This window comes from Amblyraja radiata, chromosome 9, assembly GCF_010909765.2.
Source record: "Amblyraja radiata isolate CabotCenter1 chromosome 9, sAmbRad1.1.pri, whole genome shotgun sequence".
Lineage (NCBI taxonomy): Eukaryota > Metazoa > Chordata > Chondrichthyes > Rajiformes > Rajidae > Amblyraja > Amblyraja radiata.
This window is the reverse complement of record NC_045964.1, coordinates 13,022,762-13,039,102: the sequence shown is the minus strand read 5'-3', so window position 1 is coordinate 13,039,102 and position 16,341 is coordinate 13,022,762. Positions and strand designations below refer to the sequence as shown.

General features: G+C 47.5%; 1 protein-coding gene across 1 annotated transcript; it reads left to right on the top strand.

Moving 5' to 3' along the window:
- The first annotated feature begins 317 nt into the window (after positions 1-317).
- On the top strand, positions 318-8,287 carry LOC116977311 (EEF1A lysine methyltransferase 3-like). Its single transcript, XM_033027803.1, has 3 exons — positions 318-507; positions 1,716-1,827; positions 6,461-8,287. Exons 1-3 carry the CDS (start codon positions 340-342, stop codon positions 6,853-6,855), a joined length of 675 nt encoding a protein of 224 aa, XP_032883694.1. The 5' UTR covers positions 318-339; the 3' UTR covers positions 6,856-8,287.
- The last annotated feature ends 8,054 nt before the right edge of the window (positions 8,288-16,341 follow it).

Here is a 16,341-nt window from a genome sequence, read left to right as displayed (position 1 = left end):
TATAAACCAGGGCGGGATCGGTCCCAGGCGATGTAATATTGCCGAAAAGGATCGCATTGATGCAGAAACTGGGCAGTGAACTCAGTCAGCTGCACGGGGACTTTTAAAATTAAAGTTCATGGTTCTGGAGAGAGTTTCTTTGACTGTCAGCTTAAACTAATGTATCCGGGCTTCCGTGCCTCTGGCTGATCACGCATTTCGCTATCCCCGCATAGCGCAAGAGTCGGCATTATCTGATTGGTCGCTCGGGAGTTTGCGAGTGTGGGCGGACGTGTGGGCGCCATATAAACGCTGCCTCCACGCACCGCAACTCACCAGGAGCGCATCGTACTGGCGAGGATGACGACAGTCGCAATCTCTGAACATCCCGGAGACAGTGAGAAGGAGGAGCGTGCTGCCCCTGGCGGCTACATCACCTACAGCAACTTTGTGTTTAGCGGATACAACTTAAAGATCGCTCGAATGGTGGATGATACCATGGGCGTGTCTGCTTATGTCTGGGAGGCTGTAAGTCCGCGGAATGATTGGACTAACGGAAAGCCCATCTCTTATAACTTGCTTACTTTTTGAAACTGCCCCTGTCCCACTTAGGAAACCTGAACGGAAACCTCTGGAGACTTTGCGCCCCACCCAAGGTTTCCATACGGTTCCCGGAGGTTGCAGGTGGTTGCCGGAGGTTGCAGGTAGTGGAAGCGGGTAGGGAGACTGACAAAAACCTCCGGGAACCGCACGGAAACCTTGGGTGGGGCGCAACGTCTCCAGAGGTTTCCATTCAGGTTTCCTAAGTGGGACAGGGGTTAGTAATCACTTCCTTTCCGATGAACTGTCTCCCAACCGAAACGTTCACTGGGTCCCTCTCCGCAGATGCCGCCTGACCCGCCGGGTCTTTCCAGTATTTTATTTTGTTTTATTTTATGTAATCATCTCCTCTTCTTTCCTTTGCCCTTTGCACGGATTTGACAATCCTTTAATTACAGAAAAAAACATTCAAATTGATTAGCACGGTTAGAACGGGGGGGGGGGGGTTAACATTAAATAAACATGGGAGATCCAGTCAAGCGGAGTAAATAATCTGACCTCGAGATGGTGATAATTACCTTGCCTCGTTGTTGGGTCTCATTTCCTCGCCCTAAGTGGCCAAATGTCGGAGATAGACACGATATGCTGGTGTAACTCAGCGGGTCAGGCAGCGTCTCTGGTGGGAAGGAATGGGCGGCGTTTCGGGTCGCGACCCATCTTCAGACTATGAGGACAGGTCCGGGAAAGGTAGTGGTGTAGCCCTGGCGACGAGGGTCATGGTGGCAGTGGGTACCGTTGGGCATTGCGTCTGACTATTTTCTTATGAAGGGTTCAGCAGTGCTTTCGCCACCAGCAAAATCAACCGGAGGGAACAAGACCTGCGATGCATGCAATGCAGGAGAATCTCAGCAGGTCGGACAGCAGCTTTATAGTGAGAGACGGAAATGATTTTGTAATCCAATGCCCTGCCATCAGAACAGATCAGGTCTGATCTGATGGAGAAATGTCCAGTGAGGTATCCTCTTCCTTAACAATTGGCATCTGCTCCACAATGATCAGATTAGAACACTATCGGCCATGTTCACAATGAATGGCCGTGCTGGCTCGAAGGGCAGAATGGCCTCCTCCTGCACCTAGTTTCTATGTTTCTCGTTCTCTTTCCAGTGCGTTTCATTTTCTCTTCCACGTCTTTGCAGGGGATCGCTCTCTGTCGGTACATTGAGAAGGAGGACATCAATTTCACAGGGAAGAAAGTGATTGAGCTGGGATCAGGCACGGGAACTGTTGGGATTTTAGCCTCCCTTCTCGGTGAGTGAAAAGATTGTGAACTGAATGGAACAATCACATGCGAAATAATTAGGGGAATCTAAATCGGGGAAAGTGACCAAGAGCAATGTGGAAACAAAGAATCGCAAATGCTGGTTTATACCAATGATGGATCCAAAGTGCTGGAGTAACTCAGCGGGTCAGGCAGCATCTCTGGAGAAAAGGGGCAGTTGACGTTTCGGCTAGGGACCATTCTTTAGATTGAAAGTGGGAGGTGGTGGTGGGGTTGGGGGGGGGGGGGGTGCTGTGTGTGTGTGTGGGGGGGGGGGGGGGGGGGGGGGGAGCTGGAAGTGAGAAAAGACTAAGATCGCGTCCGGCAACAAATGACCTCAGGCAGGATGGTGCCCTGATAGACCAATTGTTGGCTACGGAATGTGTGACCTCAAGAGGGATAGCCTGTGGTGAACTGTGGAACTGGTTAAATGACTAGCGCGGGAAATGGGGCAAATACGGGAGGGGAGGGGAGTGTTAGTAGAAGCGACTTAAAATTAGACAATTCAACGTTCATCCCGCTGGGTTGCACCCAACCCAAGCAAATATGAAGTGCTTTTCCTCCAATTTGTGTGTGGCCTCACTCTGGCAATGGAGGAGGCCAGGGGCTGAATGGTTATTATGGGAAGGGAAGTTGGCAACCGGGAGATTCAGTAGGCCTGCACAGTAAGTTGTATGTGTTCAGGGAAACGGTCACCTAGTCTATCTTTTTTCTCGCCGATGGACAGCAGCCCACGGAAGTTCACATGTACTTCCTCTAACCTCATTTACCGTATCGGGTGTTTCAGATGTGGTTTCCTGTACATTGGCGAAACCATACGTACAGAGGTTCACGTGTACATCTCCTGTACATCGGTGAGACCAAATGAATACCCGGCGACCGTTTCGCTGAACACTTTATATTTCGCTTGGGCAGCTTACAACCTAGCGGTATGAACGTTGAATTATCTATTTTTTATCTTATACTAACGCCCCCCCCCCCCCCCCCCCCCCCCGGCCCCATTCCTACAACCTAGTGGTTTAACCAGTTCCACAGTTGACCACATTGTATCCCTCTTGACACCACACCTCCCTTAGCCAACAAATGGCCTACCAAATGGTCTGTCATTTGTTGCCGGCCCTGGTTGGTCTTGGTTTTTTCTTGCCTGAAGCTCTCCACGCTCCTCACCTCCCACTTTCAGTCTGAAGAAGGGTCCCGACTCGAAACGTCACCTATCCTTTCCCCCCAGAGATGCTGTCTAATCCACAGTTACTTTAGCATTGTGTGCCCATCTTTGCCCAAGAGTAATATTTGATTTAAGTTTTCTCACGCTTGGAAGCCACGCATTGAGAGGAACTAATTCTTCTTGCTGCAGATATCTGCAGTGTTTATAGAATTTAATTATATATTTGTGTTCAACTGTAAGGAAAGGCAAACTTTCACAATGAGCCACAACATTTCCCGAAATTCTCTCTCTCTCTCTCTCTATAGATAGATGCAATATTTTTGTACAGTTGATGTCCAATCGTCCGGCGGTATTAGTTAAAGAAGAGTAAACGGTTTGTTTTGGTTTAACTCACATCACCATAACCAGGCTTGGTCGTTTGGAATCAAACACAGTGGCGGAGAATTCAGAAGGCGGATTCTGTCAGTAAACAAGACTTCCTCCAGGATGGCCAAGAGGGCAGATTAATGCAATACAACACAGACAATGCTGGAAACGCTCCGAATCAGAGGGGGGGGGGGGGGGGGGGGGGGGGGGGGGGGGGGGGGGGGGGGGGGGGGGGGGTGAAGGTGGACGTTTTAAACCTAATTCCGTTCCCTAGTCCCGGAAAGTGAGAATAGAGGTGTGATTTAAGCATGGTGGTGTGGGTGGCTGGCTGGGGGTGAAGGCAGCAAACATACTGAGAATTACTGTTTGAAGGTGCAATTAAAGGTAGCCAATTGCCTTGACACCAGCGGTTAGAGATAATACAATCAATTGAGTCAGAAGGATGAAGCCACAGCGGTGAGAGAGAGAGAGAGAGAGAGAGTGGAGAGAGATCGGAGTAGAAGCGGAGGTAGAACGAGAGAGTTTCATATAACGTGCAGTTTGATTAACAAGTAAATTAATAATCGGATTGGAACATCTACTATTTGAATTATCATTAAATGGAACCAACATCAGTCGCTAATGATGAAAGTCAAGTGTGTTAGCAAAGAATTAGTTTTCCGTCTTGAGATGGCCATTGAATCTTCAGGTACTACTGGCCGTGACCGGACATCAAATGATAAACACCGATACATGGTATAAGACATCAAGGTGGCAATGATTCAGGTCTGTGCAGTAAATACTTATAGTGCCTTAATTGGGGATTAAAGGTTAATCATCACTTCAAACCGTATTTTTATAAGGTAAAATGTAAAAGCCGTTTAAAAGGTAAAATATCCCAAGGCGCATTCCGGGGATGTGATAATTCACGCCGACATTGTTGGAAACTAATGATGTTGTGAATTCCTGGATTCGGGTTTGAAATGCTCCAGCGTGTGTTGCTGAAGCACCCACACGACACTTCATTGTTGACGGGAATGTTGAGTCCCGTGCGCTCAGCGAGATCAGCTGCTGGCCCAGGGCTCTTTGTGTTATTAACAAGATTGATTGGGTATTTTCAGGCTCGAAGGATCCTCGTCGCATTAGCTGGTTAGTTATTTAAGTTCTGAGATCGGAGCGATCTCTTCGTGGTGAATGAAACGAATTGCGGTGGCGTTCGGGGGGGATTCAGCGAATAATCACTTTATGATCAATTGTAGAACCGAACGACGGAAGAACGTTGGTGCCTTCATCGAGGACGTCAATGCGCCGACGAAACCGAGTTCAAATTGAAAGGACATTTTGAATGTTGAATCAAAGTCTATAGCCCAGATTCTGCGATAGTTGCGTTCTATTCATTTTACCGATGGATATAACGTGTTCCATATTCATAAAAACATGGAAACATGTAAAATAGGTACAGGAGTAGGCCATTCGGCCCTTCGTGCCAGCACCGCTAGTCAATATGATCATGGCAGATCATCCAAAATCAGTACCCCGTTCCTGCTTTTCCACGATATCCCTTGAATTCGTTAGCCACAGGAGCTAAGTCTAACTCTATCTTGATAACATCCAGTGAATTGCCCCACTGCCTTCTGTGGCAGAGAATTCCACAGATTCACAACTCTCTGGGTGAATAAGTCTTTACTCATCTGAGTCCCAAATGGCCTGCCCTTTATTCTTAAACTGTGACCCCTGGTTCTGGACTCTCCCAAAATCGCGAACATTGTTCCTGCATGTAGTCTGTCCAATCCCTTAAGAATTTTATGTTTCTATAAGATCCCCTCTCATTCTTCTGAATTCCAGTGAATACAAGCCCAGTCGATCAATTCTTTCATACGTCAGCCGCCATCCAGGGAATTAACCTCGTGAACCTGCGCTGCACTCCCTCAATAGCAAGAATCTCCTTTCTCAAATTAGACCAAAACGGCACACAATACTCCAGATGTGGTCTCACCAGGGCCCTGTACAACTGCGGTAAGACCTATTTGCTCCTATACTCAAACCCTCTCACAATGAAGGCCAACATGCCATTAGCTTTCTTCATTGCCAGCTGTACCTGCATGCTTACTTTCAGTGACTGATGTACAAGGACACCCAGGTTACGTTGCACCTCCCCTTTATCATAATCTGCCGCAATTCAGATAATTTCTGCCTTCTTGTTCTTGCCACCAAGGGGGATAACCTCACATTTATCCACATTATACTGCATCTGCCAAGCATCTGACCACTCGCCCAACCTATCCAGGTCACTCTGCAGCCTCATAGCATCCTCCTCCACTGCCACTCAGCTTTGTGTCATCCGCAAACTTGGAGATGTTACATTTAATTCCCTCGTCTAAATCGATAATATTCCTGGAACCTCCCCTATTCATCCACTTCCCTTAATGGAAGGTAATTTTACCTGCTTTCCAAAACATTGGTTACATATGGAGTGCTGTGTGCGGCCTGGTCGCTACACTGAAGGAAAGATGTGATTCCACTGGAGAAGCTGCAGAGGGAACTCACCAAGATGAGGAATGAGGCATTGCAGTTTTAAGAGAAGTAGTCCTTTCCCCTGACTCGGTTGAGGCGGAGGAAAGATCTGTTGGATTGAAAATTAAGAGTGAGGTAGATAGTAAACTTGCTTTTCCCATGATGGGTGTGCCCATAATAAGAGGGCGCTGGTTTAAGTAAGACGGAGGAGGTCCAGAGGTAGGTTGCGGGGTCTGGGATGAACGTGTTTTAAACAGAGCGTGGTTGGATTCTGAATTGCCAGTTCCGGTGGATATGGTGGAGGCAGGTGCACTCAGAATATTGAGGAAGCGCATAGAAAGATAACTGAGTCGCCTAGGCATAGTTGGATTAGTGTACATCGGTACAATGGGCAGCGTGGCCATGGTGGGTCGAGCTGCCTGTTTCTCTGTTCTACTCCTCGGTCACCCTCTGATCATTTCTGAAATCCTCCATCAAAGACAGATGGTGCAAGCACTGTACGGGGAGGCTTTGGGGCACGGTTCTCACTCGGGTGTGCCTTTGGTTGCTTAAATAGGACAGTCAAACAAAATGGGCACGATTTTGTTTTCTCTCGTTAGGTGGAGAGGTCACCATGACCGATAAGCCGAAAATCCTGAGGCAAATAGAAAACAATATCGGCATCAACATCCCCTTTGCCTGCAGGCACCGTGTAAAAGTCCAGACCCTGGTATGGGGTGAAGACCACACCAGCTTTCCCTCGGATTATGACTATATTCTGGGTTCAGATATTGTTTATAGCTCAGTTTGCTACCCGGCACTTGTGGAGACATTGCGCCATCTCGCCAATCAAGGAACCACAATTTACCTCTCTTCCGAATTACGAGCGAGGAATCGCTCGCCTGCCTTTCACAAGGAGGTGTTACCGCAGCACTTTGAATGCCAAGTGGTTGAAACGGTGGAGGACAAGGACATTGTTGTATATAAAATGACAAAAATGTGTACAAGTCGTTAACATGGGCTGCCAAACAAATAATGTCTGGGTTGGTGAGCGAATACGTGGGTTCTAACCAGCCTCCCACTCATTATCTCAGTGAAAGATGACAGAAAAAATGCTTAGCATCTCTTTGAAAATGTATATTCAGTTTTGTCCCGAGGTTGGAAAGGTTTTTAAGATATTAATCAAGCGCCTATTTTCCCTACGCGAGCATCCAGTGTTGCAAGCCTATTTACCGGTCTCTGATTGCCTCCTTGCACACACCGGCTGCATCATACTCACGCACTGAAGTCAGGCAATGTCTAACGGACTTGCTTGGGATTTGCTACTATTCGCCTACTAGCATCTATTAAATGGCAGCTTTTATATCTAACGATCTGATTTCGTCCATTACTTTAAAGCATTGCAAGGCAGCATTAGCCGTAAATCCGAATACTTCAAGATAAACAACCCTCAGTTTAGTGTATTCTTCAGATTAGTTCATTGTCACGTGTACCGAGGTACAGTGGGCAGCTTTTATTGAGTGCTAACCAGTCAGCGGAGAGACAATACGTGATTACAATCGACCCATTCGCAGTGTACAGATAGATACATGATATGGGAATAAAGTTTAGTGCAAGGTAAAGTCTTTAAAATCCGATCAAAGATGTCATCATCCATCTCCTATTGCTAAGTTCGTTAACCAACTTTATTTTTATTGTGGAATGAGGCCATCGCTAGCAACCCCCAGAAAATATGGTTTATTTTTAATTGCCCCTAATGGATGGCTTCCGGAGCCTGTTCAGAAATTCCAAGGGCCTTTCGAGCGAGGCACATTTTCATAGGCATTGAGTGCTCATTTGGAATGCTAGCTTCACTTTAAACAAATCTTTTTATGTATCTTTAAAAAAATATATCGCTTGAAGATATCGCCAAAGCCGACTGAAAATGCTCCATAAAATGTAATCTCATCCCCTTTGCTTAATGTTCCAATTGTTTGCATGGTATTATTAAGTAAAACGTTTACATTTTAACTGACCTCAAATGCAAGGTATAAAACGCACCGAGTACGTTCTGATATTTATATCGAAGCATAACGTCGAGATTCTAGATTCTCTAAGCGAGTTTTCAAAAAGATTGCAATTATCTTTCTTTCATTAAGTACAATTATGAAATCTATCAGATACAGTGTGTGCGCAGTTCTAAACAAAACCATCAGCTCGTTGGGAACCGGTGACGCGATTGTTTAAGCAATTAGTTCGATAATATAAAGATTTTGAGCGATGTTTTTAATGGTTTTAAGCAGTGTTTAGGCTTGCAAACTTACTGCTCGCTTTTTTTCGTTTCTTGGTGGAATTATAAGCATGAGTATTATACTTAAGTAGTTGCTGAAAAATGGAGCAAACTGTAAACTAAACGCGGTGCGCAATTGTCTGTGCATATAGATCAGTTTTAATAAAACCAGTGACTTAAACCGTGTCGGTTTCACTTTTTTACTCCTGACTTGGATTTCTGTTGGACAACGCTAATTTGCAAGCAGAGCGAGGTTGCGACACGAGCCACCGAAAACCATCAAATGGGCTGGCATGTGGGCGGAGCTGTTGGAAAGGAAAATGTTGGTGCTTCCTTTCGTAGTGTCAAATTTAAAATGGAATACTGTAAGCAACCCAGGGGATGAATTGATTAGCAAGCGAGGGTATGGTAAAACAGCGTTCCATTGCATGTAACCTTATGACCAAGGGAAGAGATGATTACTTGGGCTGGTTTTATGTCAAATCATCATGCAACGGGAAAGGGCAAACAAAATGTTATTCTACGAAATTGAAAAGATGGGGGGGGGGGGGGGGGGGGGGGGGGGGGGGGGGTGGTTCATTGACGTTTTACTTAATAATACCATGCAAACAATTGGAACATTAAGCAAAGGGGATGCGATTACATTTTATGGAGCATTTTCAGTCGGCTTTGGCGATATCTTCAAGCCATATATATTTTTAAAGATACATAAAAAGATTTGTTTAAAATGAAGCTAGCATTCCAAATGAGCACTCAATGCCTATGAAAATGTGCCTCGCTCGAAAGGCCCTTGGAATTTCTGAACAGGCTCCGGAAGCCATCCATTAGGGGCAATTAAAAATAAACCATATTTTCTGGGGTTGCTAGCGATGGCCTCATTCCACAATAAAAATAAAGTTGGTTAACGAACCTAGCAATAGGAGATGGATGATGACATCTTTGATCGGATTTTAAAGACTTTACCTTGCACTAAACTTTATTCCCATATCATGTATCTATCTGTACACTGCGAATGGGTCGATTGTAATCACGTATTGTCTCTCCGCTGACAATCTCCTGGCTGCGGAGAGGAACGGGGCTGTTTCGGGTCGTGACCCTCAATCGGATTCCGGGGCAGCCTGCGTGCCGCGGACCTTGGGCACGCCTCTTGTTTTTACTTTCTCAGGCCCAGTTGTAGAGGGTGGTGAGAGAGTGCAGGAGCCTGGCCATTCACTGGTCGGCTCATTGTTGACAGAGGTGTCGGGATCCTCCCTCGAGACTGATCCCGGGGGTGGGATCATGCCACATGCTACATGCATGATGTAGCCAGTTTATGCCGTGGGGCGAGCGAGCTGCAGTCCCCCGAACTCAGACGATGACCTTGAGCGTAGTGAGGGGGAAGATGTTGCTTCAGGTGTCAGTGGGTTGGCAGAATGCCCGGATTCCAGTGCTGTGTCTCGAGGGGCCGGTATCTGGGAGATTCAGGAGTTTCAAGTAAACAAGGGCAGAAGTTGCAGAGTCCAGTCAGCTGGCAAACGGTGGCAGGACCTGTCGGGATTCATCCGGACACTTGGTGCTATCCTTCGCAGTAAAGATAGTGGTCTTCTGGAGTCTGAGAACCGTCAGTTCGGGGACGTTTTGAAGCTCCTAAGAGAGAGAGGGGCCAAACTCCTACGAGGAGTGCGAGGAAAAACCCCTAGTGTGTCTTCAACATGAAGATCGCGGTTGCTATGGCGAAAGGAGGGGGGGGGGGGGAGAAAAAAGAGAGAGGGAGAGCGAGTATGAGAGTGGAGAGGATAGTAGAGACCGATCATAGAGAGCGAGAGCGAGCTGTGAACGTGATGATAGATCTAGTGTGGATCGAAGGAGAGAGATCTCTCGTATTGGTCTACTCACTAGAAATCGCTCTCCGTCTCTCTTCTCTCTCTCTCGCTCTCTCTTCTCTCGTCTCTCTCTGCTCTGCTCTCTCATCATCTCTCTCTCCTCGTCTTCAGCTTCTCTCCTCTCTCTCTCTCTCGCTCGCTCCATTTCTCTCGCTCTCTCTCTTCCGTCTCTCTCTCTCCTCATTCCTCTCTCTCTCAGTCTCTCTCTCTCAGCGCTCTCTCTCTTCCTCCTCTCTTCTCTCTCTTCTCTCTCCTCTACTCGATATTATCTCTTCGTCGAGCGCGCTCCGCGCGACGCTCCGAGCGATCGGCCACTCCCCACGCAACGGAGAGCGAGGCTCGGTTGTACTTGTGTTGGGTGCTCAGAGAAAGATCAGGCATTAGATTGTTGGGAAAGACCCAACATACAAATGGATGGCCATTTCAGCACCGGAATCGCAGAGGTTTGTTGGATTGCAACGCCCTTATTGGAGAGATACAGCTTGATTTATTAGACCTACCACTCCAGTGTGAGTTTGAAAAAATCTTTTCCAGGCCTCAATATATCAAGCGATGAAATACTGTCAGTTAATTCAACTTTCAATTAAGTCAATGACGCCAATATTTCATTGTCACGGACACATGCCGCCAATGTGCAACATCGGCAAAGCCGTTTTGAAATATGTTTCCAGTGCCACCTAACTTACACAGATCACATCGCAGATCTACCATTAATTAAAAATCACAAATTATTTATCATTAACTGCATCCAGTCTGACATTGACACATAGGGTTGAAGGCGTTTGGATCTGAACTGATGTCCCCTATCATTCTCCCTTTGACTCTGATGCTTTAATCGTTTGCAAGAGATATTTATTACATACACTCGCGTAGTCTGCTTGGCCTGAAGCGGTGGTGATGTGATTACTGGAGACGTCACGCCCAAGTAGGCAACAACAGAGTGACGAGTCCTGAGTGGTCCTACCTTCTCTCTGGTTATACTCTAGTTTTTATTGTAGGTGTAAAAGGAATTCGGGTTTTCGTTAATCTGACACGCCAAAGCCGTTTAATGTCCCATTTTGGCCTTTATAATCGCCTGCTGAAATTCTTTCCCCTTTGCTTTATATTCCTCAAATACCCTGTCTACTTTCATCTTCGTAAACCGTGCACACACTTTTGTTTTAATTTTGACCACGTTTACAACGTCTTTGGTCCCTTCTTTCTCATTCTTATCCCCCCTCCTTACTGGGCCATTCTGGTCATCAACTTGATCAACTGGGCGTTAAACGGCTCCACTGATGCGGGTTTATCCAATAACATCTCCTTTGAACGTTCCTTTCCGAGCTGCTGCCCAATAATGTTGTAATTTACATTATTCCAATTCAGTGCCTTCCGGATTGATCCCTTTCAAATAAATCTAAACACTTATGGAGTTGTGATCAATATATCCCAAAAGGTCTTCCACTGAAACACTAGTTTCCTGTTCAGGTTTATTTCCCAACACAAAATCCAGTATATTCCCTTCTCGGGTTGGACTACCCACGCACTGTTTCAGGAAAACATGTGCTGTATGTCGCTCATATGCCACTATCCAACCTGAATAGTGAAAGGCAGCATCAATAATGTTATGGTTAACCGTAAGGAAGATCCCTTAACACACTGGGGCAGAAGGGCACAACAGGCCCTACTAAAATAACGAAGGTGCGGTTAGGTATACTAGGTAACATGAATCTCATATTGAATATCAAAGAACATTTCAGATGCTAGAAATCTAAAATAAAAACATAAAATGCTTGAAATACTCAACAGGTCGTACGATGTCTGGGGACAATGAAACAGAGATAGCGTTTCAAGTCAAAACGCTCACTTCTCTTTCGTGATCTCATCGTCCATACAGGCTCAATGGGTTGGCTGGCCATGCTTGCCCCAGTTTATCCGCTATATGTTATTGAGGGGGATGTTATTAATGTTTTTTTTATAAAGAATCATCTTTATGTTTTAACATGTTTATGGGTGTCTTTTCCGCAAACCGCCGTTATGCACATTATTTATTTCCAGTTTTGCTTTACCATCGTATTCAAATAGGGCCGTTGCACGTAAGGTCATCAGGTCAAATGGCGTGATGCACGGAGTAGCTCAATCCTTCTGGAGTACAAGGCAGCTTCCAGCATACACTAGTAACACACGCAACACAGACGTTCTTACCCGTTAAAAACCGCACAAATGGTCAATTTTTTTGCGCTGTAAAAAGTAGTGGAATTAGAGGTAACCGTGAGTGAAAACCGCCAAAATCACTGCAGCTCACTGACTTGCGAAAGAGCAGCGTGCCGGCGGATAGAGGCTAAGTCCCAGCCCACGACAGCCCGGGGCTGGAGGGTTACTGAGCGCTCTGAACAAAATGCTCTAGTATCTCTGCTCTGAATCCGAGCACCAAGGTGTAAGCGGCCGAAGGAGCGCATCCCTCGGGACAGCCCCCACTCTCTCCCCGGGGGTCAGCGCTGTGCGGACACGGCCGCCCTCCGCCCCATCTCCCCCTGTGCGGCCGCACTGTCACGGGCTGTGGATCGGCAGCGCCCACACACCGGGCCGGGTGGAGCGGGACGGCGGCTCCGGGCAGTGGACATACGGGGACGAAAACCCGGCAACGTCCCCGTCAGCTGCTGCAGAGTTGACGACAGTCTGGTCCCTCCGCCCACCCAGAGTCACTGACCGCGCTGCACCGGCACCGGCACCCTGACCCCCCCTCCCCGACCACCTCCCCGCCCCCCACACCCACCACCCGGCAACGTAACCCGTCAGCTGCAGCAGAGTTGACGACAGTCTGGTTCCTCCGCCCACCCAGAGTCACTGACCGCGCTGCACCGGCACCGGCCCCTGACCCCCACTCCCCGACCACCTCCCCGCCCCCCACACCCATCACCCGGCAACGTAACCCGTCAGCTGCAGCAGAGTTGAGGACAGTCTGGTCCCTCCGCCCAACCAGAGTCACTGACCGCGCTGCACCGGTACCGGCACCAGCTCCCCCGGCGAAACCAGACCTGCAGCCGCACATGGCCGTTTGGGGGAAGGGTTAGTGGGAAGGTGGGATGCAATTGGCGTTTCACATTAACTCAGTTTCACAGTTTCACGTTAACTCTGTTTTCAGTGAAGAACACGTGTAACGCGCTTGTACAAAGTGACTTTGTTTCATTAGTAGTCTGGCAAAGCGAAGACAGTTCAAACATTACAATGCCAGTGACGTCCGGGAAACAAGACAATGAAATGTCGTCGTTTGTTTAAGGGTACTAAGTTTCCCATAAAATAACGTCAGTAGAATGCCTACTGACGAGCGTAATATTTACCAGTAACATATTACTGAAAAAATACTGCGTAGATCAAAATAACTTTAATTAAACGGTAAATACGTTTTGTTTTGATTTGCGTATTGCTTCAATGTATTCAATTCCATTTCGTTTACGCTTCCTTTGATAAAACAAAAACAAAATAGTTACTTAATTGGATTTGATGCCTTGCTTGCTCTGCAACACAGATCATACAATTACGTCACCCTTTAACAAGGCTCGACTTTGCTCATTGCTAATTACATCGGCTATTTAATAGTTAACGATATTAATCACAATGTTTTTATTGAGGGCATCTTAGATTACCCAAGTAACGGATCAAGTAATGACAATCAATATGACATATTTCTTGGCATCTTATAAGGAGCAAACTGAGAAGGTTTGTTCCCAATGGAAAGGTAGTTAATAATTATAAGAACTGCGAGAGTCGGTTGTGTATTGAACATTCCAGATCACTGGGTTTAACTGTAAAAAATCAGAGCTAGGCCGCACGCTAAATAGTTGTTCCACACAAAACAAATGAAAGTTTGGAGTTTCTATTCTAAAAAGAAAAACTGATAACTGGGTAGTCGAACATTTCACGATTAAGATCGTCAAGGTAAGGGATATTAAATGTCCATCGGAGGACAGGGTTACCAATTAAATATCTAGAATGCTAGAGCAAATTAGCAGGCGGAATGCTGGACAGAAATTGTGCGCCTAGATTGTTTATAGGTACGGGAAGACCCCTCGTTCCATTCCGAACGTATGACATGGCAATTAACATTGTTCAATGGCTATTATTGAATCATCTTCCACTGTTACCTTTGGCAGAAACTGGGAGCCAAATTGGAAAGATATGAGCGTGAGATATGACTTGTTACTTTACACGAAATTTTGCATCCGTGCATAAACTATGTTTTGCATCACTTCGTGTGATCAGCTTTACATAGACCAAACTTCCCACCATTGACTCCACATACACTTCACGCTTCATTGGAATAGCGACCAACATAATCAAAGACGTGTCTCAACCCGGTTACTCGTCCTTCTCCGGTTCCCATCCGACAAAAGTTAGAGAAGCTTGAAAGCGCGCACCTTCAGACTCATGGTCACCTTTTCCCCCTCTATTATCAGGCTTCTAGCCGGTCCTTCTATGAGGCGGGGTACTGTCCGATTCACCTCTACCCTATTAAGGATATCGGACTTTGTTTATGGAACTGATGCGCTACAATACCGAGAATTATATTCCACAATCCGTGTCTTCTCTTTTGATCTATTTATTGTGTCTTAGTTTGACTTGATTGGGTTAATATAGATATATCTGATCTGTTTGGATATGACGCAAGACAAAACTTTTCACGATACCTCGGTACACGTGACACTAATATACCTAAACCGTCTCTGGCACACCAAGCTGCTGGGGGTTCTCCCGACGCCGGAGTACCATCACCCGGCGAGAACATCGGGCGCCGTGGCGGCGACTGTGGAGGCCTCAATAGGCCCGACTATGGGTGGACAAGAGGATGGGGACTGGACTTTGTGCCTTCCCCCACAGTGGGAATCACTGTGGGGGGATGTTTTGATGTTGAATTTCTTTATGAATACTGTGTTGTATTTTTACTAGTGTGCTGCAAGGACATCAGAATTTCCCCGGAAGAAGGGGAGTAAGAAAGGAGCGAGCGAGCGAGCGAGCGAGCGAGCGAGCGAGCGAGCGAGCGAGCGAGCGAGCGAGCGAGCGAGCGAGCGAGCGAGCGAGCGAGCGAGCGAGCGAGCGAGCGAGCGAGCGAGCGAGCGAGCGAGCGAGCGAGCGAGCGAGCGAGCGAGCGAGCGAGCGAGCGAGCGAGCGAGCGAGCGAGCGAGCGAGCGAGCGAGCGAGCGAGCGAGCGAGCGAGCGAGCGAGCGAGCGAGCGAGCGAGCGAGCGAGCGAGCGAGCGAGCGAGCGAGCGAGCGAGCGAGCGAGCGAGCGAGCGAGCGAGCGAGCGAGCGAGCGAGCGAGCGAGCGAGCGAGCGAGCGAGCGAGCGAGCGAGCGAGCGAGCGAGCGAGCGAGCGAGCGAGCGAGCGAGCGAGCGAGCGAGCGAGCGAGCGAGCGAGCGAGCGAGCGAGCGAGCGAGCGAGCGAGCGAGCGAGCGAGCGAGCGAGCGAGCGAGCGAGCGAGCGAGCGAGCGAGCGAGCGAGCGAGCGAGCGAGCGAGCGAGCGAGCGAGCGAGCGAGCGAGCGAGCGAGCGAGCGAGCGAGCGAGCGAGCGAGCGAGCGAGCGAGCTAGCGAGCGAGAGAGCGAGCGATGCGACGAGCTAGAGCGAGCTATCTATCTATCTATCTATCTATCTATCTATCTATCTATCTATCTATCTACTTCGATCTATCTAATCTATCTATCTATCTATCTATCTATCTATCTATCTATCTATCTATCTATCTCTATCTTATCTATCTATCTATCTATCTATCTATCTATCTATCTATCTATCTATCTATCCCTAAGATTCAAGACCCAAAAAGTCGTCTGTCCATCTCCCTCCACAGATGCTACCTGGCCCCCTGAGTTCATCCGGCACTTTGTTTTTTTCCCATGGTTTTGCTCAACTCTTCCTGAAACCCTCATCGCTCGACACAATTCACCATTCCAATGTTCTGCCCCTCCTCAATCCCACATGCACCTGTTGCACATCAGCGCTGTTGCATAACAGGTTCCAAGAATCTTTCGTCACCAAGGCTGGCTCACCTGAAGCAGTGCAGCTCTCGCAATGGTAAATCTGATGCTCAATCGTGTCGACAAACGACCTATAACTTGGACGAGTGACGGAATCTTTCGGCAACCACCCTCCTCCCCTTTCACCCCCGCTACCTTCCAGTATCTGGACAACCTCCCCCAAGCCCGACCACCCGTATCCATTAGCTCTGTCCTTAAACCTCATTGCATTTTCACCCCTCTCTGCTCATTTAATATTTCCGGGAATATACACTCTTTTATTTGACCAGGGATAGTCTGTCCCGACAATTCCCAGTCATATTCTTGAATTTGTACCACCGGAGTTCCTATACGAATGAAAATTGCCTTGTGAGCTAC